Raw genomic sequence first — 26560 nt, 5'->3', positions numbered from 1 at the left:
CTATTTGAGAGGCCGAGCCATGAGAATCACTTAAACCCAGAAGGCAATGAGGCGTGATCACACCACTGCATTCCAGCCTGGGCAACAGAGTGAGACTCTGTCTCAAATACATACATACACACACACACACACACACACACACACACACACACACACTCTCTCTCTCTCTCTCTCTCTCTCTCTCTCTCTGAAGTCAGTATTTCCTATGTCAATAATCATCATTTCTGCTCAGTGCAATAAGAAACTAGGTGTCATTTTTAATATTACTCTTTTTCATTCCTTAGGTCCAGTTCATCTCCAATTTCTATTACCTTTACTTATGTTTTTTGTTTTGAGACAGGGTCTTGTTCTGTTCCCTAGGCTGGAGTGTAGTGGTGCAATCATGGCTCACAGGGCTCAAGTGATCTTCTCACCTCAGCCTCCCATGTAACTCAGACCATAGTTGTGTACCACCACACTGAGCGTTTTTGTTTTGGTAGATACAGGGTCTCGCCATGTTGCCCAGGCTGGTCTTGAACTCCTGGGCTCAAGCAATCCTCCCACCCTGGCATCTCTAAGTGTTGGTATTACAGGTGTGAGCCACCATGCCCAGTCTCCCTTTACCTATTAATTATCTATCAATTCATTCCATTTGTCTTCATCTTCACAGTCACCACCCTAGCCTAAACTACCATTATCTCTCCTTTGGCTTACTGTGAGAATCTTTTGCTAGGATCCTTGCATCTAGCATGCGCTACTTCCAAACTATACTGCAACCAAAGTCATTTTTTCAAAGTGCTTTTCTGGGTAGGAGTTGGCTGAGGATTGAAAAATTACCTGTTGGATACAAAGTCCACTATTTGGGTAACAGGTACACTAAAAGCCCAGACTTCACCATTATGCAATATATGCATGTAAGAAATCTGCACTTATACCTCCTAAATCTATAAATACATCAATTTTTAAAATAAATAAGATGGCCAGGCACAGTGGCTCATGCTTGTAATCCGAGCACTTTGGGAGGCCAAGGCAGGCAGATCCTTAAGAAATCGAGACCATCCTGGCCAACATGGTGAAACCCCGTCTACTAAAAATACAAAAATTAGCTAGGCATGGGGACGCAAGCCTGTAGTCTCAGCTACTCAGAAGGCTGAGGTGGGAGAATCATTTGAACCCGGGAGGTGGAGGTTGCAGTGAGCCAAGATCGTGCCATTGCACTCCAGCCCGGCAACAGAGCCAGACTCCATCTCAAAAAAAATAAATAAATAGCTCGACAGAGACATAGATAAGACAAGACACTTAACACATACACAAAATGCTTTCCTGATACCACATTCTTGCTTAAAAAAAAACATTTACAGAGTTTGGGAAGATGAAAAAGTTCTGGAGAGGACCGGTGGTGATAACTGCACACCAATATGAATATATTTAATACCACTGAACTGTATACTTAAAAATGCTTATAAGGACAAATTTTATGTTATATGTACTCTACATTAATAAATAAGTAAATAATAGAAAGAACACACCATTTAATGGCTTCTCCTGTCCAAAATCCTAGCATGGCCTACAAAGTCCTGCCCTGCTTTCCTACAGTGTCATCTCATTCAACTTTCTGCATGACAGTTTTCCTTTATCATTCTTTCCTCCTGTCATTCAATGCCTACATATACATGCTTTCAATAATTTTCTAATGTTCTACTCACCTTTTCATCTAATTCATTCCCACTCAGTCTTCAGATATCAGGTCAAACTTTACTTTCCCAGGGAAGCGTTACTGTGATCCTCTAGCCTAGGTCAATTTTTTTTGTTACAAATTCTTGCAGAATTAAATTTTCTTTCTTAAAAATATTTAACTCAGACTGTAACAATATATTGTTAACGCAAATATCTAACTAAAGTCTGTTTCCCTCACAAGAAGACTGTAAACTCCACAAGAACAAAAACTACGTCTTGTTTGCTTACCACCTAGCATGCACCTGGCATATGGCAGATGTTCAAAAATTATTTACTAAATATATGATATAGATCTACCTTATTTTTAAAAAAATAACTGCAAAGAATTCAAGTTAATGAGTGTCACAGGTTAATCAATTCCAGAATTATGGGAATTTCAGGGTTTTTTTTGTTTGTTTGTTTCTTTGTTTTTTTGAGACGGAGTCTCGCTCTATTGCCCAGGCTGGAGTGCAGTGGTGCAATCTCGGCACACTGCAACCTCTGCCTCCTGGGTTCAAACGATTCTCCTGCCTCAGCTTCCCAAATAGCGGGGATTACAGGCGAGTGCCACCACACCTGGCTAATTTGTATATTTTTAGTAAAGATGGGGTTTCACCATGTTGGTCATGCTGGTCTTGAACTTCTGACCTTGTGATGCGCTGCCTTGGCCTCCCAAAGTGCTGGGATTACAGGTGTGAGCCACTGCACCCAGCTGGGAATTTAAGTTGTTTCCAAACTTTTGATATTACAAATGTTAGGAATGTCACTTATGCTAGTATATCTACAAATGTACGTATGCAATTCTGAAATGTAAAATTGCTGGTCAAATGAAAATCACGTTTAAAATCTTAATGGAGGCCGGGCACGGTGGCTCAAGCTTGTAATCCCAGCACTTTGGGAGGCCGAGGCGGGTGGATCACGAGGTCGAGAGATCGAGACCATCCTGATCAACATGGTGAAACCCCGTCTCTACTAAAAATACAAAAAATTAGCTGGGCATGGTGGCGCGTGCCTGTAATCCCAGCTACTCAGGAGGCTGAGACAGGAGAATTGCCTGAACCTAGGAGGCGGAGGTTGCGGTGAGCCGAGATTGCACCATTGCACTCCAAGCCTGGGTAACAAGAGCGAAACTCCGTCTCAAAAAAAAAAAAAAAAAAAAATCTTAATGGAGGTCAGGAGTTTGAGGTCAGCCTGGCCAACATAGTGAAACCCCATCTCTACTCAAAATTCAAAAATTAGCTGGGCATGGCGGAGCATGCCTGCAGTCCCAGCTACTTAGGAGGCAGAGGCAGGAGAATCACTTGAACCCAGGAGGTAGAGACTGCAGTAAGCCAAGATTGCACCACTGCATTCTAGCCTGTGCTATGGAGAGAGACTCTGTCTCAAAAAAAAAAAAAAAAAAAAAAAAAATATACATACACACACACACACACACACACACACACACACAAACATACACATACACACACACGCATATATATATAAAATAAATAGAAAAAAACTAACATTTTATGCCAAACTATAATTTTTACTCTAAGATATTAACATTTGGTCTAGTTCTATTTTTTTGCCCCCACATTTAATACATCTCACACTGTGATTACATAACATATTGCTTATTTTCACTAAACAGTAAATAACATACATATTTCTTTCAAGTACTAAAATATGACCTGTCTCTAGAGTCTCCAGCAGTATAAAAAAAAAAAAGCACCTGTATGTCACTGCCTTCTCTGGATTTTCATTATGTTTTTAACCTCTATGAGCTTCCACTTTCCGATTTGACAAATGAAGGCATTAGTTTAAATGACCTCTGTGCCATTAAAAGTTAGAAAATGAAAGCAAAAATTCCCTTTGATTTAACTCTTCTCATTTAAGGATTTCTGAAAATACACAAGGCCTGTATTTAAGAGCGCAGACTTCCACTCCTCAGCTTCACCAGCTAGTAAGCATATCCCACTGAAAATTTGAGTTCTGATAATTTAAGATCTTTAGGTATTTCAGGATTAGTATTCTTATCAGAATATTTGTACTGACTCCACATTATATAGTAGAAATTCATATTTAAATACAAAAAGAAAACTTTCTAATTAAAATCTATCTTTTCTTTCTCATTATTTTCCTTTCTTTCTCATTTAATTCTATCATTGAAGCAGAGTGTGAAGGAATTTGGTTTGTGGAAGATTCTCTTTATTATCCTTATTAATGAGATTACACATACACTAGACTGTCAGTTCTTTTCCACATACAGACTTATAGAAACATCAGCTCTCACCTTAACTGGGAAGCTACATTTTCCAGAGCGAACGCCTTCTTCATCTGTCTGCCACTGATGTGGACGACTGGCCTCTGGCACATAAACATCCTTCTTTCTTCTAAAACTTTGCCGTAGTTTGTTCATTTTAATTTTTACAGCCTGAAGATGAAGAAAAAGAAATATTTGAAAGAAATATTATCTTCTCATATATTTAAACTTTGGAATGCCATACTAAGAAAAAAACTATGTTCAAAATTAAAGGTTTAGGCTTTTATATAAGCAATATATAATTATGCAGGCAAAGTATAAAGGGAAAATGAGTGATCAGAATACTTCCTCTTAGAGTAACACTAAGTTCAAACAAATCCCTTTACTCTTTGAAAAGACAACTACAATAACTAGCCCTTGTAAGAACAATAACTTCTAGTAGGATTTGAAGACATATTATCCTAAGATTTTTCAATAACTTTAGTTATAACAAACCAATGAGAAATTCTCCCTACCCATCTACCTTTCAAATCTATTCCAACACCTGAAAATGGCAACTTGTACATGTAGGTCAAATTACAGACTGCTAAGAGTTTCTAAAAACTTTCACACTTATTAAGAAAAAAAAATTATTCTGAAACACTAGAATTTAGGGATCTTTTTGGCAATTATTAGAAAACACTAATTAAAGCAGGAATTACAATCACCTTTTTATAAAAGATGTCATGAAGAAGAATAAAACAAAGTTTTCTTTAAATACACTTAAAGCCAGACGTGGTGGCTCATGACTGTAATCTCAGCAATTTGGGAGGCTGAGGCAGGCGGATCACTTGAGGTCAGAAGTTCGGGACCATCCTGGCCAACATGGCAAAACCCCATCTCTACTAAAACTGCAAAAATTATTTGGGTGTGGTGGCACACACCTGTAATCTCAGCTACTCGGGAGGCTGAGGCAGGAGAATCACTTGAATCCAGGAGGCGGAGGTTGCAGTAAGCTGAGATCACGTGGCCTGGGTGACAGAGACTGTGTCTCAAAAATAAATAAATTAAATAAACACACTTAAAGAAAAAAAATGTGTGACTGGGACTAAATCTAGAGAAAAAGCTTTTTTTTTTTTTTTTCCCCCCAGAAGGTCTCACTCTGTCACTCAGGCTGGAGCACAGTGCCATGACCACAGCTCACTGCAGCCTTTATCTCCCCAGCTTAAGTAGTACTCCCACCTCAGTCTCCCCAGCAGTTGGGACTACAGAGACATGCACCACCAAACCTGGCTTTTTTTTTTTTTTTAAATTTGACTTGAGGTCTCACTATGTTGCTTAGGCTAGTCTCAAACTCCTGAGTGCAAGCAATCCTCCAACCTTGGACTCGCTTAGTAAGTGTTGGGATTACAGGTGTGAGCCACCATACCCAGTCAGAAGAATTTCTTACAAGCAGTATGACATCAAAATGCACTTCCATATCTATAATCATTAGAGTAATTTTTTAAAAAATTGTTGACAAAGGTCCAAGTTTCATTATCAACTCTGTAATTAAAAAGTGTTGGCTGGGCACATTGGCTCATGCCTGTAATCCCAGTTCTTTGGAAGGCCGAGGCAGATCACTTAAGGTCACTTGAGGTCAGGAGTTGGGAGACCACTCTGGTGGATCACTTGAGGTCGGGAGTTGGAGACCAGCCTGGCCAACAAAGGCAAAACCCCGTCTCTATTAAAAAATACAAAAAATTAGCCAGGCATGGTGATGCACGTCTGTAATCCCAGCTACTTGGGAGGCTGAAGCAGCAGAATTGCTTGAACCTGGAAGGCAGAAGTTGCAGTGAGCTAAGGTTGTGCCACTGCACTTCAGCCTGGGTGACAGAGCAAGATTCCATATTAAAAAAAAAAAAAAAAAAAAATATATATATATATATATATATATATATATATAAATAATGGTCAGTTCTTTATTGTGTTACTGGAAGAGTCACCTCTTGAATGCTGTCAAAGGTGCAGCAGAAATCAAAACTACAGAGAAAAGAGACCTAGCTGATAAGAAACAATACAACATTCGAGAAACAAACATAATAAGTGCCCCCTTACAGAGTAAAATCTCAAAATCTTAAACTAATACCTCCAATTTTCTGTTAAGAAGCAGCAGGTCTCTCTTTTTTTTTTTTTTTTTTTTTTTTTTTTTGAGATGGAGTTTTGCTCTTGTCTCCCAGGCTAGAGTGCACTGGTGCGATCTTGGCTCACTGCAACCTCACCTCCCAGGCTCAATCAGTTCTCCCGCCTCATCAGCCACTGTACCCGGGAAGCAAGTCTCATTCTTTCCATTGAAGAATGTAAGCACCTCAACCAGCCTAAAAGTGATCTTAACTCAAAAAAATGATGTGACAAAGCTATAAAAACGAACTGTCCTGGGCCGGACGCGGTGGCTCACGCCTGTAATCCCAGCACTTTGGGAGGCCGAGGCGGGTGGATCACGAGGTCAAGAGATCGAGACCATCCTGGTCAACATGGTGAAACTCCGTCTCTACTAAAAAGACAAAAAATTAGCTGGGCATGGTGGCGCGTGCCTGTAATCCTAGCTACTCAGGAGGCTGAGGCAGGAGAATTGCCTGAACCCAGGAGGCGGAGGTTGCGGTGAGCCGAGATCACGCCACTGCACTCCAGCCTGGGTAACAAGAGCGAACCTCTGTCTTAAAAAAAAAAGGGAACTGTCCTTTCTGTCAGGAGTGTTAAATAGCAATGGATTAATCATCAATTCCCACATGTCACCAATGAAAGACTTGAAAATCAAAGTTTGCATCCTGAGGAAAATCATTTTGTATTTTAAAATGCATAATGCCACATCAGAACTATCACCAAATTAGCTAGTTTGCACAAACAAGTCAATCTTCCACATATCTTAAAAGGTAAAAATTCTGACAAAGGACTGGCAATGTAAAAAGCTCTGGATTTTCTAAAAATGAATTTAAGCAGATCACTCATTCCTAAACGACCTAAATGAAGGCCTACCTTAATCTACCAGATTTCCAGAAGAATTCTATAAACTTCCTTGAAAATACATCCTGTTGCTGGGTGCGGTGGCTCACACCTGTAATCCCAGCTGGGATTTCAGCTACTCCAGAAGCTGAGGTAGGGGAATCGCTTGAACCCCAGAGGGGAGGGTTGTGGGGAGGTTGCAGTGAGGCAAGATCACACCACTTCACTACAGCCGGACCAAAAGAGAGAAATTCTGGGGAGGGGAGAATTTTATATTACATTTTAAAAACATGCACAGGCCAGGCACAGTGTCTCATGCCTGTAATCCCCAGCACTTTAGGAGGCCGAGGCAGGTGGATCACCTCATGTAGGTGGCTCATGCCTGTAATCTTAGCACTTTGGGAAGCTGAGGCAGGTGGATTACCCGAGGGTAGGAGTTTGGGAACAGCCTGACCAATGTGGCAAAACCCCATCTCTACAAAAAATACAAAAATTAGCCAGGTGTGGTGGCATGCACCTGTAATCCCAGCTACTCAGGAGGCTGAGGCAGACGAATTGCTTGAACCCAGGAGGCGGAGGTTGCAGTAAGGGAGAGGTTGAGGTTGCACCACTGTACTCCAGCCTGGGCAACAGAGCAAGACTTTGTTTTCTAAATAAATTAAACAAACAAACAAACATACACAAGTATAAGAAAATGAAATGAAAAACCTATACCCTTACTCAAGTTAGCACTCTCTAAATTATCCTGAGGCAAAAAAAAAAAAAACAACCCACACACACACACACACAAAAAAAAAAAAAAAAAAAAAACCCTGTACAATTCCTTTCTTCTTAATTTCTTTGTCTTAGTTAAGACAACTACTCACCTATCTACTTGGCCAAGCCAGACACCTGAAAATTATGCCTGCACTCAGCCTTTCTCTGGCCAGATTTTACCTACACTGATTTTACCTCCTTAGTAGCTCTTGAATTCATCCCTCTCCCCAACCGTTCCAGTCCTACCATCCTGAGACATTTTTCTTTAAATTATTGCTTTAAATAATTTAGGGACATACTGGCATGGAGCTCTGTTAGAGGCAAAGAGGTAAAAACACTTGTCTAAATTGTTCTAAATATGTTCTAAAACACAAATCTGACCATGTATCTACTCTGTTTAAAATCCTGCAATTGCTTCACACCACCTTCAAGACAAAGTCCAAATTGCTTAGCATGGCAAACACAGTCCTCCTTCATCTGGCTTCTCTCACCAGTCCCCATTCATATGTTCTCCAAACAAAGCATGCTCTCTTTCAGAGCCCCTGTATATGTTCCTCCCACTGCCTAGAAAGAAGTATCATTCCCTGTGCATGTCTGGTAAAGTCTACTCATCTTTAAAGAGTCAGCTCAGGAGTTAACCTCTTCAGGGAAGCTAGACTTTTTTTTTCTTTTTCTTTTTCTTTTTTCCTGACAAGCCCCTACCTGACTCAGTTAGGTCCTTCCACCTCATATAATTCTGATTAACACCTTCTTCTTACTTCTATTATTATATGCATCAACCTTATAGTAATCTCCTATTTCCTTAATGGTTGACTGTATCTTATTTGTTTAAATAGTACCCTTGTGCCGGGCGCGGTGGCTCAAGCCTGTAATCCTAGCACTTTGGGAGGCTGAGGCGGGTGGATCACAAGGTCGAGAGATCGAGACCAACCTGGTCAACATGGTGAAACCCCGTCTCTACTAAAAATACAAAAAATTAGCTGGGCATGGTGGCGCGTGCCTATAATCCCAGCTACTCAGGAGGCTGAGGCAGGAGAATTGCCTGAGCCCAGGAGGCGGAGGTTGCGGTGAGCCGAGATCGTGCCATTGCACTCCAGCCGCCTGGGTAACAAGAGTGAAACTCTGTCTCAAAAAAAAAAAAAAAATAGTACCCTTGCATCATAACACACTGTCATATACAGCATACTACAAGTTTGAAGAAATGAAAGATAAAACAGACTCCCGTCACAGTAGAGGCTATGACACTAGGTAGGAAAAGTCTCAACATACAAGACCAGAGAATCATCAATGTTGGAAGGCACTGAAGGTGTAATAGTCCAACCTCTCATTGACAAAGGAACCACTAACAACTTCCATTCAAAGAGGACATTCAACCTCTGTCTAAATAGATCTAGTACACGTTTATTTTCTCTCTGGGCAGCTATTTATTATTATACCATTCTGTTGTCCAATAAGAGAACAGACTGAAAGTGTCAGCCAATTTGGGGTCTAAGTATCTTGTCACTTTCAGTACTCAGATGGTTTGCTATCAGCATTTTTGCAAGGAGTATCATGTTTCAGTGATTTTCAAACTATGCTTCAAGTAGCCCTAGAATTTCCACAGAAAAGCTCCAGGGATCACTTGCTTGAAGGGAAAGAGAAGAGGTTGGAAGATTGGACACAACTCTCAGAAAGGGCTTCACATCCCTGTCACAGCTTCAAACAAACTCCACTCTACCTGATTTACATGCTGGGGTTCCACAAAGAAGTTTCAGAAAGGTTTTCATAGCTGGAACATTTTTCAAAATCAGTTATACAATCATAATAGTCCTAAGATGAATTTGGCAAAATGAAAACACGTAATTATGATATCTTGCTTACTACTTAATGGATAATTACCACTAGCCTGTAAGATAATCTAGACTATCTAAGATAATGCTTTAACATATTAAGGGAGAAATCAAACATTCTGTTTTCAAGTAATCTACATACAATAATTTGGCTTACAAAGAAAAACAAACAGCAAGAAAAAAGTAGAAAACATGTTAATTCAAAGCAATATTTACTACAACAAAGTTGAACTTTATTCCCCAATAAAGAATGCCAAACCTCTTGGGAAAAGTCTTGGTTGAACACAGGTAAAGGATATGTATATGTATATGTATATGTATATGTATATATATCTGTATATGTATCTGTATCTGTATCTCGGCTCACTGCAACCTCTGCCTCCTGGGTTCAAGCAATTCTCCTGCCTCAGCCTCCTGAATAGCTGGGATACACACACACACACACACACACACACACACACACACACACACACACTTTTTAGATGGGAGTCTCGGTCTGTCGTCCAGGCTGGAATGCAACGCGATGGCACGATCTCAGCTCCCTGGAACCTCCGCCTCCTAGGTTCAAGAGATTCTCCTGCCTCAGCCTCCCAAGTAGCTGGTATTACAGGCATCCACCACTATGCCCAGGAAATTTTTGTATTTTTAGTAGAGATGGAGTTTCACCATGTTAGTCAGGCTGTTCTCGAATTCCTGACCTCAGGTGATCTGCCCACCTCAGCCTCCCCAAAGTGCTGAGATTACAGGTGTGAGCCACCGCACCCAACCAGGATATATTTTTTTAACTATACAATCTAAGAACAAACTTATTTTGTCCTACAAACTAAATTTTTTAAAATTTTACTTTTTGAGACAGAGTCTCACTCTGTTGCCCAGGCTGGTGTGCAGTGGCCCGTCTCAGTTCACTGCAACCTCCACTTCCCGAGTTCAAGCAATTCTCCTGCCTCAGCCTCCCGATAGCTGGCCCTACAGGTACCTGTCACCTCGCCTGGCTAATTTTTGTATTTTTAGTAGAGACAGAGATTCACCATATTAGCCAGGCTGGTCTTGAACTTGTGACCTCAGGTGATCCTCCTGCCTCAGCCTCCCCAAGTGCTGGGATTACAGGCATAAGCCACTGTGCCTGGCCACTAAGTTTAAAAAAAAAGGAAAAAAAAACTCTATTCTACTAGAATTTTCAAAGGTCATTAGATACAACTTAACTGCCAAACTCAGGAAGTATTTTCACACTTATTCTTCTTAACTACTTTGCAAATTTAGACATGACTCCCTGGACCCCCTCAATACTCTACTCTGGTTTATCCTCTTCACTTGTTTCTTTTGACTTTTTTGAGGGCCTCCTCTACTTTCTCCTACCCACTGAGGGTATATTCCCCCCAAGTATCAGTCCTCAAGTCTGTGTTCTCTTATTTACACCATCACTCTTGAAATAACACAAGCTTCACCCCAAATATGATGATTTCCCATTTGTACTTTTAGGTCTTGCTCTCTTGCTCATTCTCTATTTGGGTGCAATGATGTTGCCTCAAACACACTGACCTAGACTGAAATTCTCATTTCTTACCTCCCATCCCTGAAGTCTTCCCCTTCTCCACCCCAATTTGGTTCAGTAAAAACTACTGACCAGTTACTATGGGCTGGGCCCTATTGTTAATGTTAGTGAATACAGAAGTTAATAAGAATTTGCTTGTCTTTAGGTGGCTGTCTCCCCTCACAGAAGATTAATTTCTGTATAATATGGTGAGTGTAATAATAGCACTACACACAGTATACCCTGGAAGTGCAGTTTAGGTTCTGGATGCATCCCCTGTAAGGTATACTACCTGAACTAAGTTTTAAAGAAGAACAAAAATTAGTGACACACAGTATGGGGATAGAACAGAAAAGATATTTTAGGTAAAGGCAACAGCATCAACAAAAGCACAGATGCAGAAAATCACACAGTAGGTAGCAATGCAATTAAAAGAGTGATAGGAATGAGGCTGGAGGAGCAGTGAAGGTCCTATAAGGAGCTAGGATTTTATCCCATAGGAGATGGAAAGCCACTTAAAAGTTTTAAACAATCATCAATATGGCCAGAGTTGAAATTTAGTTAGATTACTTTGATGGCAGTGTGGAAAATAATCTGAGGGGAAAAGACTACAGGCAAGCTAGGCTTTTAAAATTGTCTAGGCAAATTATGATGAGAACTTGAACTAGGGCCGTGGTGGTGGTATGGGTGTAGAAAAGGGAAAGGGGACTGAGGAAAAGTTCAGTGACAATTGAGACATGATATAACTGTGCTCTAGAAAATTATTTTATGTCTAGTGATGGCTGTAAACCAATAATCAGCTCCACTGTTTGCTTCAGGAAATTCTTGCTAACTAACTTATCTAGGGAAACAGTTTGTATATCAGAGCAAACAGCCCTCCTGACGGAAACAGACTGAAGACCCTTTTCATGCTACGGCCACTAATTCTAAACACTGTGTCACGTACTTTGCTAATCCGAACTAGTTCCCTCCCTTGAAAAACCTGCCTTATTAAACCACTTAAGTCAAGATCTCAAAAACCCTATAAATATTCATTTCTAACATGCCTAACTACCAATACTTTGTCAAAATGTGCTTTCTCTTGATATAGTAAACTGAATAAATTCATTGTTTAATCAAAAAGATTATCTTTGTAAAGAAAGTCAACTTGTAGGAATTGGTGACTAATTGCGGAAGGTGAGGAAAAGGAAGCAATCCAAATATGGCATCATGTTCTAGTCCTCAACAAACTGGATAGGTGGTGAATACTATGCAGAAAAGGACAAGCAGGGTTAAGAGGGGACTTAGAAGTGCTAGGAAAGAATAAATTTTTAAATTCAAAAGCTTATTTGACAGCAAGCACAGTAGCTCACACTTATAATCCCAGGACTTAAGGAGGCCAAGGCAGGAGAATCACTTGATGCCAGGAGTTCAACACAGAGTAAGGTGGGCAACAGCCTGGGCATCCCATCTCTACAAAAATTTTTTTAATTAGTTGGGCATGGTGGTGTGCACCTTAGTCCTGGCTACTTAGAAGGCTGAGATGGGAGGATCACTTAAGTCCAGGAGTTCAAGGCTACAGTGACCTATGATCATACCACTGCATTCCAGCCTGGGTGGAATGCAATGGTGTGATCATTTTCCAAGATGGAGGTCTTTTTTCCAAGAGCTCCATCTTGGAAAAAAGACAAAAAAAAAAAAAAAAAAAAAAAAGAAAAGAAAAACAAATATGACATTTGAGCCAAGAACTGAAGGAGATTACCAAAAGAAAAAAAAAGTGAGCCAGGCCAAAAGATGAGAATTTCAGTAAAAGAAAATAACCAAATGTAAAGCTCTAGGTCTAGAGTGTTTTTTGTTGTTGGTTTTTGTTTTCAAGAGATGGGGTCTTGCTATGGAGCCTCCTTGTGCTGCCCAGGCTGGCCTTGAACTACTAGGTTCAAACAATCCTCCCACCTCAGCCTCCTGAGTAGCTGGAACCATAGGTGTGTGCCAGAGTGCCTGAAGATGGCCTAGAGTGTTTGAGGGACAGAAAGGTTAGTGCGTCCAGTGCAAAATGAAGACAAGGGAATAGGAGAGATGAGATCAGAAGGGTTACAGAGAGCAAGGTCATATAAAGCCTTGTAGGCCAAAGGGTTTGATTTTTCCTCTGAGAGAAATACTGACATTCCTATTCAACAGCAGCGATTGATAGATTGAGTATAGAAGAATTACAGAGAAGTGTCAAAAATAAACCTTAGGAGTTTCTGTTGTCATTTTAAAGCTTCCACTGCATCTCCCAATAATTTCCCACGGAAGTCGGGTAGAAGTGCTCCTGAATCTGTCTCCATACTAGCTCTAGAAAAGGCACACTATTCACTGATGTAATAGCTACTGAAATTATACTTTCAAATGGGGGAAAAGGTCTATTAGATTCCACTATTTCTGCTAGAATTAAAGACAATAGACTTTACTTTTTAATTAATTAATTAATTTTTTTTGAGACAGGGTCTCTGTTGCCTAAGCTGCAGTGTAGTGGTTCAATCATAGCTCACTGCAGCCTAGAGCGCCTAAGCTCAATCGATCCTCCCACCTTACACTTTTATACTTGTTGAATTTGAAGGGTTTATTGATAGGGCTTTCAGGCTGGGTTTAAATTGTGGAGGCTCCTGAATGCCAGAGTCAGAAATAATACTTGAGAAATCACAACAGTTTTAGGACACAACCAAAGATAAAAGTTTGACACACAACTGTGTTCACTGTCACTTTACTCATTAACACAACTGTTCCAAATAGGAAGTCATAACCACCATATCAATTAAACATCAGCCAGATATTTTTCACAGTAATAAGCCTTTACTTATTAAGATAAATATTTTGAACACTGTCAAGTATGTGTGTATGGAGGATTACATGCACACACATACACAGTAATTTGTTCTACCCAGGAAATAAGAAGAAATAATGAATATTAAGCATCCACTGTGTGAATGGTAGTATAGTAGGAGTTTCATGTGGAAATTTATAGATGTTAAGAAGTAATTGTCCCTAACCACAGGAAGCCCACATCAAAAGGAAGAGAAATTAACTGCAGGATTAGTTCCTAAATGCTTCCTATGAAACATCCATATAGAAAAAAATGACAAACTAGCTTTCTAAATCAATTCTGTTAAAAAAAACAACTAGAAAGCAAAGTTTCATCTGACTTGTTCTCACTAACTAAAGAGGTTAAAATACATAAAAGAATCTTACATGGCCAGTCATGTAAGGAAGGTGTACCTTACATGTCTCTAAGCAAATAAAAATTCTCTAATAGAGAATAAAAATCAGTAAGTGTGTGTTACATGGCAAGCTACAAGCAAGCTAGAAATGGATTTACCTGCTGGAAAAAAAAATAATAAAACTGTAAAGACCAGGAATTAATGGCACAAAAAGTGTAATTTCTAACAATGGCAAAATTTCAATATGGCATATGTAGTCAGCTTTACAGTTCCAAAGTTGAATTATTTTAATATAAAAAAGCTTTATGCCGGGCACGGTGGCTCAAGTCTGTAATCCCAGCACTTTGGGAGGCCGAGGCGGGTGGATCACGAGGTCAAGAGATCAAGACCAACCTGGTCAACATGGTTAAACCCTGTCTCTACTAAAAATACAAAAAATTAGCTGGACATGGTGGCACGTGCCTGTAATCCCAGCTACTCAGGAGGCTGAGGCAGGAGAATTGCCTGAACCCAGGAGGCGGAGGTCGCGGTGAGCCGAGATTGCGCCATTGCACTCCAGCCTGGGTAACAAGAGTGAAACTCCGTCTCAAAAAAAAAAAAAAAAAAAAAAAAGATTTAATAAGAGCTAGTGGTCGGTCAATCTATGATAAGATCACTTTTCTAGGGTAGTTATTTACACTGGAATAGGTCACTCAGGAAGACTGTAAAAGTCTCACTTTTCATTTTAAAAAAATATGGTTTAAAGATTCTGGGAACTATATTTTACACATTCCAAACAAGACACTAGTCTAACAAAAGAATGTCCCTGATCTATAAATGTATGTGAAAAATCATTCACTTGAGAATGAAAGACAAGTCACTAACTAGTAGTTATATGCCGTGAATTATTGAACAAAACATTAGTATCCTAATATTTAAAGAATTCCTAAAACTTGATATTCAAATCAAATAGTTTAAAATAAAATACCAATGGAAAATAGGCAAAATGTGCAAGCATTTTACAAAAGAACAGAAACAGCCCACGAGCACAGGGAAAAAAAAAGTTCAACCTCATCAGTAATCAAGAAAATATAAATCAAAATACCATATGATATTTTACATCTATCAGTTTGGCAAATATTAAAGAATCAAGACAATAACATATGAAGCAACAGGCATCTCATACTGTCATAGGAGCATAAATTGATACAACCATTTTGAAAAATAATTTGGCATCATCTAGGAAAGTTTAAGGATGTATATGCCCTTACAACCGAGCAATTCTATTTTTAGGTATATACCCTAGAGAAACTCTTACACATGTATGTGCATAAGGTGTGTACAATAATGTCTGTATAGCATTGCTTATTGTCTGTAATCAACAACTGAAATTTTAAAAAAATACTGCTTGTGTACCAGGCACTGTTCTAAGCACTTTGTATACAATGATTCATGAAATTTTCACAAGAGTCCTATCAGGTTGATTCTATTTTTTATCTCCATTTCATAGACAAGTAAACAGGCACAGAGAAGCTAAGTAATTTGACCAAATAATTTGGTAAGTAGCAGAACCTCCTGGAGTCAGAGTCTCTGCTCTCAGTCCCCATATTATACCACCTCTCAAAAATACACAACACTATACAAGGTAATACTTAGAGATACACAAATATTTTACAAAACTGTAAACAAGATAATTAGAAATGTGATTAAGGGCAATGTTATTTCTTAGGGAAAGGAAAGCAGGACGTAAGTGGGAATAGTTCACATGGGGACTGCAAAAGTTTTAGTCACATTCTAAAGCTGAGTAGTAAACAAGTTCTTTTCATTATACTACATATACCTACACATGGTTTTTTTTTTTTTTTTGCATATTTCAACTATTTCATATTTTTTGTTAGTTGGAAAGTAAGTCACCTAAAATCCTTTCTGAAATTGAGGAGAGAGATAAGGTATAGAAATATAAATACATACACATACAAAATTATGAAACATCTAACAAAAAGAAAGAAAAATAACATATATGAGTATAAAATGAATAAAGTTATTAACATTTAGTCTGAACAGCCAAATCTGGAAGGAACCAGAATCTTTTGAAGGCCTATTAGAAAGCTACAACCCTTAGGGAAATGGGGACTATTTCTCTTAAGAGATTTTTCTCCCTAAATTATGCTTGTTTGCTTTTCCTTGTTCTATAATCATAACTACGCTCCTAAATTTAGGTCTCTCTCACATATAAATTGGACAAGACGGATATACTTCACCAAGTTCACTAAGACAAAAAAACAGAAAACAAAAATTAACCCCTACAGCATATACTTTTCTTTTCTTTTTTTTTTTGAGACGGAGTTTCACTCTTGTTACCCAGGCTGGAGTGCAATGGCGCGATCTCGGCTCACCGCAACCTCCGCCTCCTGGGTTCAGGCAATTCTCCTGCCTCAGCCTCCTGAGTAGCTGGAATTACAGGCACGTGCCACCATGCCCAGCTAATTTTTTTGTATTTTTAGTAGAGACGGGGTTTCACCATGTTGACCAGGATGGTCTCGATCTCTCGACCTCGTGATCCACCCGCCTCGGCCTCCCAAAGTGCTGGGATTACAGGCTTGAGCCACCGCGCCCGGCCTACAGCATATACTTGATACACGAGACTCACTCAGGAAAGTTGACCCTAATACTTAAGATTGGTTTCCCATGGGGGAAAAAGGCCAAGCAGCCAAGAGTTTAAATTACTCACTCTTGATTTTTACATTAGTTGGTTCTAAACACAGCAATGTATAAACTAAAATATAAAACCATGGGCTGCTTGTGAATATCTGATTTTAAAAAAGTATACTCATGAATTACCTTAAATTAGCTAAAATTCCTTTTTCAGGAGACTCGAATCTCACTTAGATGTTAAATTCCAAAAGTAGCATTAAAGGCAGTATCATATAAATTCAAAATTATACTGAAAATACTTTATGTCATCCATAAAGTGAAGTACTGTACTATTTTGCAAAAAAATCCAACACAGCCAGGGATTTTTTTCTAGTATGGAACAGTGTGTTGTTTTCTACTAGACACAGTGGCTGGCCTATGTTTAGGGGCTATGAAAAAGATATCTAATACTAGAACCACACAATGTGCTCATATTATAGGAGACACAAAAACACTATACAGCAGAAACTCATTAAGTGGAACCACAGAAAGAATCATCTATACTATTTAATTCACGTTTTACTGTTCTCTAAACAAACATCGTTCAATGTTAACATATACAATTCCATTGTTTTTCTTTTTTCTTTTTTTTTTTTTTTGAGACATGGCCTTCCTCTGTTGCCCAGGCTAGAATGCAGTAGCACAATCACAGCTCATTGTAGTCTCAACTTCCTGGGTTCAAGTGATCCTCCAGTTTCAGACTCCCAAGTAACTGGGACTACAAGTACACACCGGTTAATTTTTAATCAAGCATGCCTGGTTAAGTTTTAAAAATTTTGTAGAGACAGTGTATCTCTAAGTTACCTAGGTTGGTCTCAAACTCATAGGCTCAAGCAATCTTCTTGCCTTAGCCACCCACCCGAAGTGCTGGGATTACAGGCATAAACTACGATGCCCGGCCTCTATTCCCAGTCACACTACTAGTCCAGAATTTTACAGAGAAAGTTGCAAGAAAAAAACAAGCACTGACTGTTCATCTGCCAAAAGCAAAATGAAAAATTTGTTCACTCACTTAAATGTAAGCTAAAATGCCAAATTAAATCATAATATTAAAGTAGAATAGAATATTGTATACAAGCATAAAGTAGTTCCTTTTTGAATTTTATTTCTTTTATTTCTACTATTTCTAATGATGTTGAGCTTGCTTTTTGACTTAGAAGAAAAAAAATCCTTTTATTTGATCAAGTAAGTGAAAAAATGTAAGGAATCCTAGACTCTCAGTATGGCCAAAGGACCTACAGAGGTAAGTCATCTAGACAATCCCCTACTCCATCAATGAATTTTGTGAATTCTATATTACATTAGATACTGTTCTAACTGGTATAATCTGCCTAACAAGAAACAATTTATAATTTACCGAGTTATATCATTGGCTTGGTATTCCACCTGAGCACTGAGCCAAATGAACAGCAACAAAGTACAGCTTTATCACTAACAGCTAAATAAATATTTCCAATACTTAACTCACAAGACTAATAAAATTCATTTTAAAAGCTCATAGTTTTCGGATAAAAGTTAATTTACAAACAGATTCATGGAAAGGTAGCAAGAACAAAGGATATTTATTTATTTATTTTAAAGACAGTTTCACCATGTTGGCCAGGATGGTTTTGCTCTCTTGACCTCGTGATCTGCCCGCCTCGGCCTCCCAAAGTGCTGGGATTACAGGTGTGAGCCACCGCACCAGACCTGGGTTTTTTGGGTTTTTTTGGCGGTGGGGGGGGGGGCAGACAGAGTTTTCCCTGTTGTTACCCAGGCTGGAGTGCAATGGTACAATCTTGGCTCACTGCAACATCTGCCTCCCAGGTTCAAGCAATTCTCCTGCCTCAGTCTCCCAAGTAGCTGGGATTATAGGCACTCACCACCACACCTGGCTAAGTTTTTTTATTTACTAGAGACAGGCTTTCACCATGTTGGTCAGGCTGGTCTTGAACCCATGATCTCAGGTGATCCACCCGACTCAGCCTCCCAAAGTGCTAGAATTATAAGTGTGATCCACTGCGCCTGGCAGGATATCTTTTTTTTTTTAACCTTTTTTTTTTTAAGATAAGGTCTCACTTTGTCACCCAGACTGGTGTGCAGTGGTGCAAACACAGTTCACTGCAGTGCTGACCTCCTGGGCTCAAGTGATTTTCCCACCTCACCCCTGAATAGCTGGGACCACAGGCATGCATCACCATGCCTGCCTAATTTTTGTATTGCTGGTAGAGACAGGATTTTGCCATGTTAGCTAGGCTGGTCTCAAACTCCTGGACACAAGTAATCCACCTGCCTTGGCCTCCCAAAGTGCTGGGATTACAGGCGTGAGCCAGCACACCTGCTCTAAACATTTTTTTTTTTTTTTTTTTTTTTTGGAGACAGAGTCTCTCTCTGTCACCCAGGCTGGAGTGCAGTGGCTCAATCTTGACTCACTGCAACCTCCGCCTTCCGGGTTCAAGCAATTTTCCTGTCTCAGCCTCCAGAGTAGCTGGGAGTACAGGTGGGCGCCACCATGTCCAGCCTTTTTAAAAAATTTTTAGTACAAAATCCCGTTGGCCAGGATGGTCTTGATCTCCCGACCTCATGATCTGCCTGCCTTGGCCTCCAAAAGTGCTGGGATTACAGGCATGAGCCACCGTGCCTAGCCTAAACCTATTTCTTAAAAGAAATACTCAACTACTGTGCAAACCTAGGATTCAGTGAATTTGAAATTTATTTTTACTTCAGTTTATCTTTTTTTTTTTTTTGATAGGCTACATATGTTAGGGTTCCCTGAGTACTATACTGCCTCATTTCATAAAACTCTGCCATCTACAGCATTTTCAAATAAGAAATTGTAGGAACAGACTAAGATTTTTCAATAGCTAAGACTAAAAATTACTTTGCTTCATCAGCTATCAAACCAGAGATTTTCAAACAACAAATTAAGTCTTGGCCATCCTAAAGACTGGTATTTGAGAACATAACACTGTCAGTTTGAATGCCACACTTCCCCAGAAACATATTACTCAGCCGTGATTACCATTTGGACTGCGTATTCTCAACCAAGGGATCATGTACCTCACAGGCTCTTCAGGCTCAGCAACCCCTTAATATTATCTACAAATATGATATATGTGTGTCTGTGAAGTTTCTGAGGCCAGATTCTTCTGCCATCAGAATCTCAAAGGATGTGTAACCACCAAAAAATTTAAAAACATTGATTTAACAGCATTCCATGATCCAAATCTATTATCTGACTTTAATTTTAGGTTTCTGCTTTATTTTCACTTTCCCACTTACGTTGTCCACAAAATTCCTTCTATTGTTTTGATATGTGACTTTCCTATCACCTTTAAAAATAATAGAAAGTCAGAGCTTCATAAAATTAAGAAGCACCCTGTCAACTTGTAACTGCAGTCAAAGGTGGTTTCAAAAGTTGAAGCTATATGTACATATTTTTAAAACATTTTTTTTAAAGCCGTCTTTTCTGAGAGACTTTTCTTGCATTTACAAAACCAATCTTATCTTTTCGTTGCTCACTTGCCTTTCAAATGAGAAAACACCGGTGAACTGAATTTGTGATTTGATGGTATTTACCTTTTCAAGCATGTTAAGGCTGGGTGCAGTGGCTCACGCCTGTAATCCCAACACTTTTGGAGGCTGAGGCAGGTGGATCAACTGAGGTCAGGAGTTCAAGACCAGCCCAGCCAACATGGCAAAACCGTGTCTCTATTAAAAATACAAAAATTAGCCGGGTGTGGTGGCACACAGCTGTAATCCCAGCTACTCAGGAGGATGAGGCATGAGAATCACTTGAACCTCAGAGGTGGAGGCTGCAGTGAGCTGAGATTGTGCCACAGCACTGCAGCCGGGGCGGTAGAATAAGAATCTGTCTCAAAATAATAACAATAGTAATAAGGCATATTAAGACCTTACATATAAAAATACATATAGCCATCACCCAAACTCCAAAATACACATACACACAGACTGACTTCATTAGAATAATATTACTTTAAAAATTAAACCTTTACTTACAAAACAAAATGATTTTGCTCTGATATAGCAAGGATTGATTTAAGCAAGGAACATCTTGATGTAAAAGGACAGACGTGCTGAGGATGCTAGCCTACTTTTTATACTAGCTTTCTTCCTGCATCTGTCAAATGTGGGATGAGAAAAGATGCTGGAATCTGGAGACGCAGACTAGAATAAAAATATTATTTGATTCCAAGAATGGGGAGGTGGTGGAGGAAATGGGGTAGAAGAGAGAAAGAAATGCCACTGAAAAAATTACAGAAATAATAAGAAGCTGTTAAAAACAGCTCCGCTTTCCTTTACTGACAAATAACTTGGCAAAATATCTATATATCTCTCTTCAATTCTTCAGTCTGCTCTAGTCTTACTCCTCTCTCTTTCCCTCGCCCTGGATTCCCCCTTACCAAACTGTCAAAAAAAGACTTCTAAAATATATCTCAAAACTGTCCACTGCACTTAATCTTCACCACCCATAGTCCAAGGTAACTTTGTGTCTTACCTGGACTAGTATAAGCCACTAGTATTTATTTCTATGTCCTCTATCGTCCCTCTCTAATCAACTGTGTACAGTATAGTCACCATAATCTTCAAAAACATAAAATGGATCATGGCATTGCTTAATAGTTCCATGACTTCCCAATGTATCTTCAAATAAAATCCAAACTTTCATTATACAGTGAGTCAGTATGGCACAATTCACACTTCTCAAGATGTGGTGCTTACAATAGTACCATAATATCACAAATACGCAGTACATATGAGCATATAAAGGTATGGTCCCGGCTGAGTGTGGTGGCTCAAGCCTGTAATCCCAACACTTTGGGAGGCTGAGGCAGGTGGATCACCTGAGGTCAAAAGTTTAAGACCTGCCTGGCCTACAGGGTGAAACCCCATCTCTATTAAAAATACAAAGAAGGCCAGGTGCAGTAGCTCACACCTGTAATCCCAGCACTTTGGGAGGCTGAGGCAGGCAGGTCACCTGAGGTCAGGAGTTCGAGACCAGTCTGGCTAACATGGTGAAACTCTGTTTCTACTAAAAATACAAAAAAATTAGCCAGGTGTGGTGGCACATGCCTATGTAATCCCAGCTACTCGGGAGGTTGAGGCAGGAGAATTACTTGAACCCAGGAGGTGGAGGTTGCAGTGAGCCAAGATCACACCACTGCACACCAGCCTGGGTGACAGGAGTAAAACTCCATCTCAAAAGAAAAAAAAAAAGGCTGGGCATGGTAGCGCACACCTGTAATTCCAGCACTTTGGAAGGCCGAGGTGGGCAGATCACCTGAGGTCAGGAGTTCAATACCAGCCTGGCCAACATAGTAAAACCCCATCTCTACTAAAAATACAAAATATGAGCCGGGCTTCGTGGTGGGTGCCTATAATCCCAGCTACTCTGGAGGCTGAGACAGGAGAATTGGTTGAACCCAGGAGGCAGAGGTTGCAGTGAGCTGAGATCACACTATTGCATTCCAGCCTGGGCGACAAAGCAAAACTTCAACTAAAAAAAAAAAAGGTATGGCCCCTGCATGTCTCTCTTGCCTTGAGGTGACATTCTTTCCAACTAACGCTTTACAAGCCTTTCAGTTAAATGCAAGCTCATTCTCACTCTAGGCCTGTTGTTTCCCTTTCCCTGAAATACTCTTCTCCCAGACCCCTTCACCAGTACATTTGTCTCCCACTCATACTTAACTCTCAACCTAAACGTTGACATCTTCTTTTTCTACTTTCTAAATACCATCCTGTATAATTCCTTATTATATACTACTCTTTTCACTTCCTTCAGTGTTTTACATTTTTTTTCTTTTTCTTTTTTTTCTTTCTTTTTTTTTTTTTTTGGCACAGGGTCTTAATCTGTCACCCAGGCTGCAGTGCAGCACAATGTCAGCTCACTGCAGTCTCAACCTCTCTGGTTCAATCGATTCTCCCATCTCAACCTCCAGAGTAAGTGGAACTACAGGTGCCTGCCACCACATCTAGCTAATTTTTGTATTTTTTGTAGAGATGGGGTTTCACCATGTTATCCAGGCTAGTTTTGAACTCCTGAGCTCAAGCAACCCACCTGCCTCAGCCTCCAAAAGTGCTGGGATTATAAGTGTGAGCCACTGCACCTAGTCTGTAGTTTCTAATTACTTTATCAGCATCCATTCCATAAATTGTCTAACTGGCTAAAGGTAGAAAGCATTGGTTTCTGTTCTATCTAAAATAATCTTAACTAATGCAAGTATTAAGTATTCTCCTTTGACCAAGAAGGTAAATAATTGGTCACTAATATAAATATGTCAAAGCCTGTGCTATGATTATACATAGATTCTTCCTTTTTTGATGTTTCAGAATGTCTTTTTTTTTACTTTTATTTTCCAGTTTGGGGGTACATGTGAAGGTTTGTTACATAAATAAACACGTGTCATGAGGGTTTGTTGCATATATTATTTCAACACCCAGGTATTAAGCCCAGTACTCAATAGTTATCTTTTCTGCTCCTCTCCCTCCTTCTACCCTCCCCACTCAAGTAGACTCCTGTGTCTGTTGTTCCCTTCATGTTCGTAAGTTCTTATCATTTAGCTCCCATCATTGTTAATTAAATAATATTCTATATCCAACAAAGTATTGTGCTAGGTACTAGAAGAGCACAGATAAATTTTTTTTTAATTTTAAAATAACTTTATCAAGACCCCAAGGTCTTGAATGATTCAAGCACACAATGAACGAGATAGAAAAAGGGCATTTCAAATAGCAAAATGGGGTAGGATGAAAACTCATGCTATGTATGTAAAAATATGTATTTCCTCAAAACTAAGATACTACTGATTATATGTTCCACTAAAAAAGAAAAAAATGGAGGCCAGGTGCACTGGCTAACACCTATAATCCCCAGGAAAAGGAAGACGAGGAGAAATAGAAGGTGAAAGAAAATGAAAATTATCAAATTATCATCTAATTTTTTTTTTTTTTTTTTTTTTTTTGAGACGGAGTTTCACTCTTGTTACCCAGGCTGGAGTGTAATGGCACGATCTCGGCTCACCGCAACCTCCGCCTCCTGGGTTCAGGCAATTCTCCTGCCTCAGCCTCCTGAGTAGCTGGGATTACAGGCACGCGCCACCATGCCCAGCTAATTTTTTTGTATTTTTAGTAGAGACGGGGTTTCATCATGTTGATCAGGATGGTCTCGATCTCTTGACCTCGTGATCCACCCGCCTCGGCCTCCCAAAGTGCTAGGATTACAGGCTTGAGTCACCGCACCCGGCCTCTAATTTTTTTTTTTTTTAGACAGCATCTCACTCTTGTCACCCAGGCTGGAGTACAGTAGTATGATCACAGCTCACTTCAGCCGTGACCTCCCAGACTAGACGATCCTCCTAACTCAGCCTCCTGAGTAGCTAGGACTACGGGTGTATACCACCATGCCCAGCTATTTTTTAATATAGAGTTGGAGTTTTGCCACAAGTTACCTAGGCTGGTTTCAAACTCATAGGCTCAAGTGACCCACATGCCTCAGCCTCCCAAAGTGTTGAAATTACAGGTGTAAGTCACTGCACCTGGCCTGTCACTCTATCATTAATAGAAAATCAGTCTTCCAAGAACCTCAGCAAGTCTCAATAATATGAAATATTGGTTATTCATTAAAATTTCTTATCTAAAACCATTCAGAATACTGAATACATACATCCCCAGCAAAATATTAAATATTATCAAAAAGTGGAGAAAAGGCCATTGGAAAGAGTGATCATGGGCTGGGTGCAGTGGCTCATACCTATAATCCTAGCACTTTGGTAGGCTGAGGCAGGAGGATCGCTTGAGTCTAGGAGATCAAAACCAGCCTAAGCAACATAGTGAGACCCTCTCTGTATTAAAAAAAGAAAAACTGGCCGGGTGCAATGGCTCATGCCTGTAATCCCAGCACTTTGGGAGGCCCAGGCGGGTTAATCATGAGGTCAGGAGTTTGAGATCAACGTGAAGAAACCCTGTCTCTATTGAAAATAGAAAAAACTTAGCTGGGCATGGTGGCACATGCCTGTAATCTTAGCTACTCGGGAGGCTGGGGCAGGAGAATCACTTGAACCCAGGAGGCAGAGGTTGCAGTGAGCCTAGATCATGCCACTGTACGCCAGCCTGGGCAACAAAGGCAAAACTCCATCTCAGGACGGGAAAAAAAAAAGAAAAAGAAAAATTTAGGCTGGGCGTCATGGCTCATGCCAGTAATCCCAGCACTTTGGGAGGCTGAGGTGGGCAGATCACTAGAGGTCAGAAGTTTGAGACCAGCCTGACCCACAAGGAACAACCCCATCTCTACTGAAAATACAAAATTAGCCGGCCATGGTCGCACCAGCCTGTAATCCCAGCTACTCCAGAGGCTGAGGCAGGAGAATCACTTGAACCCAAGAGGGGAGGTTGCAGTGAGTCGAGATCACGCCATTGCACTCCAGCCTGGGCAACAAGGCGAAACTCCATCTCAAAAAAGAAAGAAAGAAAATTTTTAAATAAATAAAGCCAGGCACAGTGGCTCATGCTTATAATTCCAGCACTTTGGGAGGCTAAGGCACGTGGATCACCTGAGGTCAGGAGTTCGAGACCAGCCTGGCCAACGTGGCAAAACCCCATCTCTACGAAAAATACAAAAAATTAGTCAGGCACAATGGCCTGCGCCTGTAGTCCCAGCTACTCAGGAGGCTGATACAGAGAATCACTTGAGCCTGGGAGGTGGAGGCTGCAGTGAGTCGAGATCATGACATTGCATTCCAGCCTGGGCAACAGAGTAAAACCTTGCTCCAAATAACAAAAACACTCTAGACAAAACTAATGCATTCCTAAAGACACTCTCTAAAAACTGATCTAACTAGAAACACAATCCTAAATGAAGCCATTTAGGATACTGAATACACACCTACCCAGCAAAATATTAAGCCCATTACCCCCTAAAATACCATGCATACAGAGTTAAACAGGAGTTCAACCAAACTTTCAAAAAAAAAAAAAAAAAGGTCATTCCAGTCCTAAATAAATCTTTTCTGGGGAAAAAATAATTTCTACCTCATTATTAGGCTGGCATAATCTAGATACCAAAACCAAACAAGGACAAGAAATTAAAATTATGGGCCAATTTCATCTGTGGACGAACATAGATGCAAAAATCTTACACAGTCTCATGCTTGTAATCCCAACACTTTGGGAAACAGACGGGAGGATTGCTTAAGCCCAGGAGTTTGAGACAAGCCTGGGCAACATAGCAAGACTGTATCTCTACAAAAAATGTTAAAAGTAGCCAGGCATGATGGTGCACCCTTGTAGTACCAGCTACTCAGAAGGCAGATGTGAGATGAACACTTGAGCCCCGGAGTTTGAGGCTACAGTGAGCTATGATCACACCACTGCACTCCAGACTGGGTGACAGAACAAGATTCCATCTCTTAAAAAACAAAACAAAATTAATAAACTAAATCCAACTGTTTATTTTTTTCTAAAAAGTCCATCATGACAGAGTTGGGTTTATTTCAGTAATTCTACATTATAAATGTCATTCACCACATTAACAAAATAAAGGAGGAAAACTATGTGATCATCTTGTAAATGCAGAAAACATATCTGATAAAATTCAATGCTCATTCTTCACACACACACAAATCTTAGCCCACTAGGAAGAGAAATGCTTTTAAGCTAGGAAAAGTTACTATCAAAAATATATAGCAGGCTGGGCACA

The 26560-nt window shown here is 39.9% G+C and overlaps 1 protein-coding gene across 16 annotated transcripts in view; it reads right to left on the bottom strand.

Moving 5' to 3' along the window:
• NUMB (NUMB endocytic adaptor protein) overlaps positions 1-26560 on the bottom strand; it is a 185986-nt gene that overhangs the window by 74557 nt on the left and 84869 nt on the right. For 15 of the 16 annotated variants that reach the window (XM_074393015.1, XM_074393018.1, XM_074393014.1 and 12 more), the window contains one exon: positions 3971-4111. In XM_074393015.1, coding sequence (XP_074249116.1) covers positions 3971-4096 — 126 coding nt within the window. In that variant the 5' untranslated portion in view covers positions 4097-4111. Of the gene's footprint in view, positions 1-3970; positions 4112-4863; positions 5783-26560 lie in introns of those variants that run through there. The other variant, XM_074393022.1, reaches the window with a different exon arrangement.

The sequence above is a fragment of the Saimiri boliviensis genome, chromosome 2 (assembly GCF_048565385.1).
Source record: "Saimiri boliviensis isolate mSaiBol1 chromosome 2, mSaiBol1.pri, whole genome shotgun sequence".
Taxonomy (NCBI): Eukaryota; Metazoa; Chordata; class Mammalia; order Primates; family Cebidae; genus Saimiri; species Saimiri boliviensis.
This window is presented reverse-complemented; position numbering and strand designations above follow the sequence as displayed.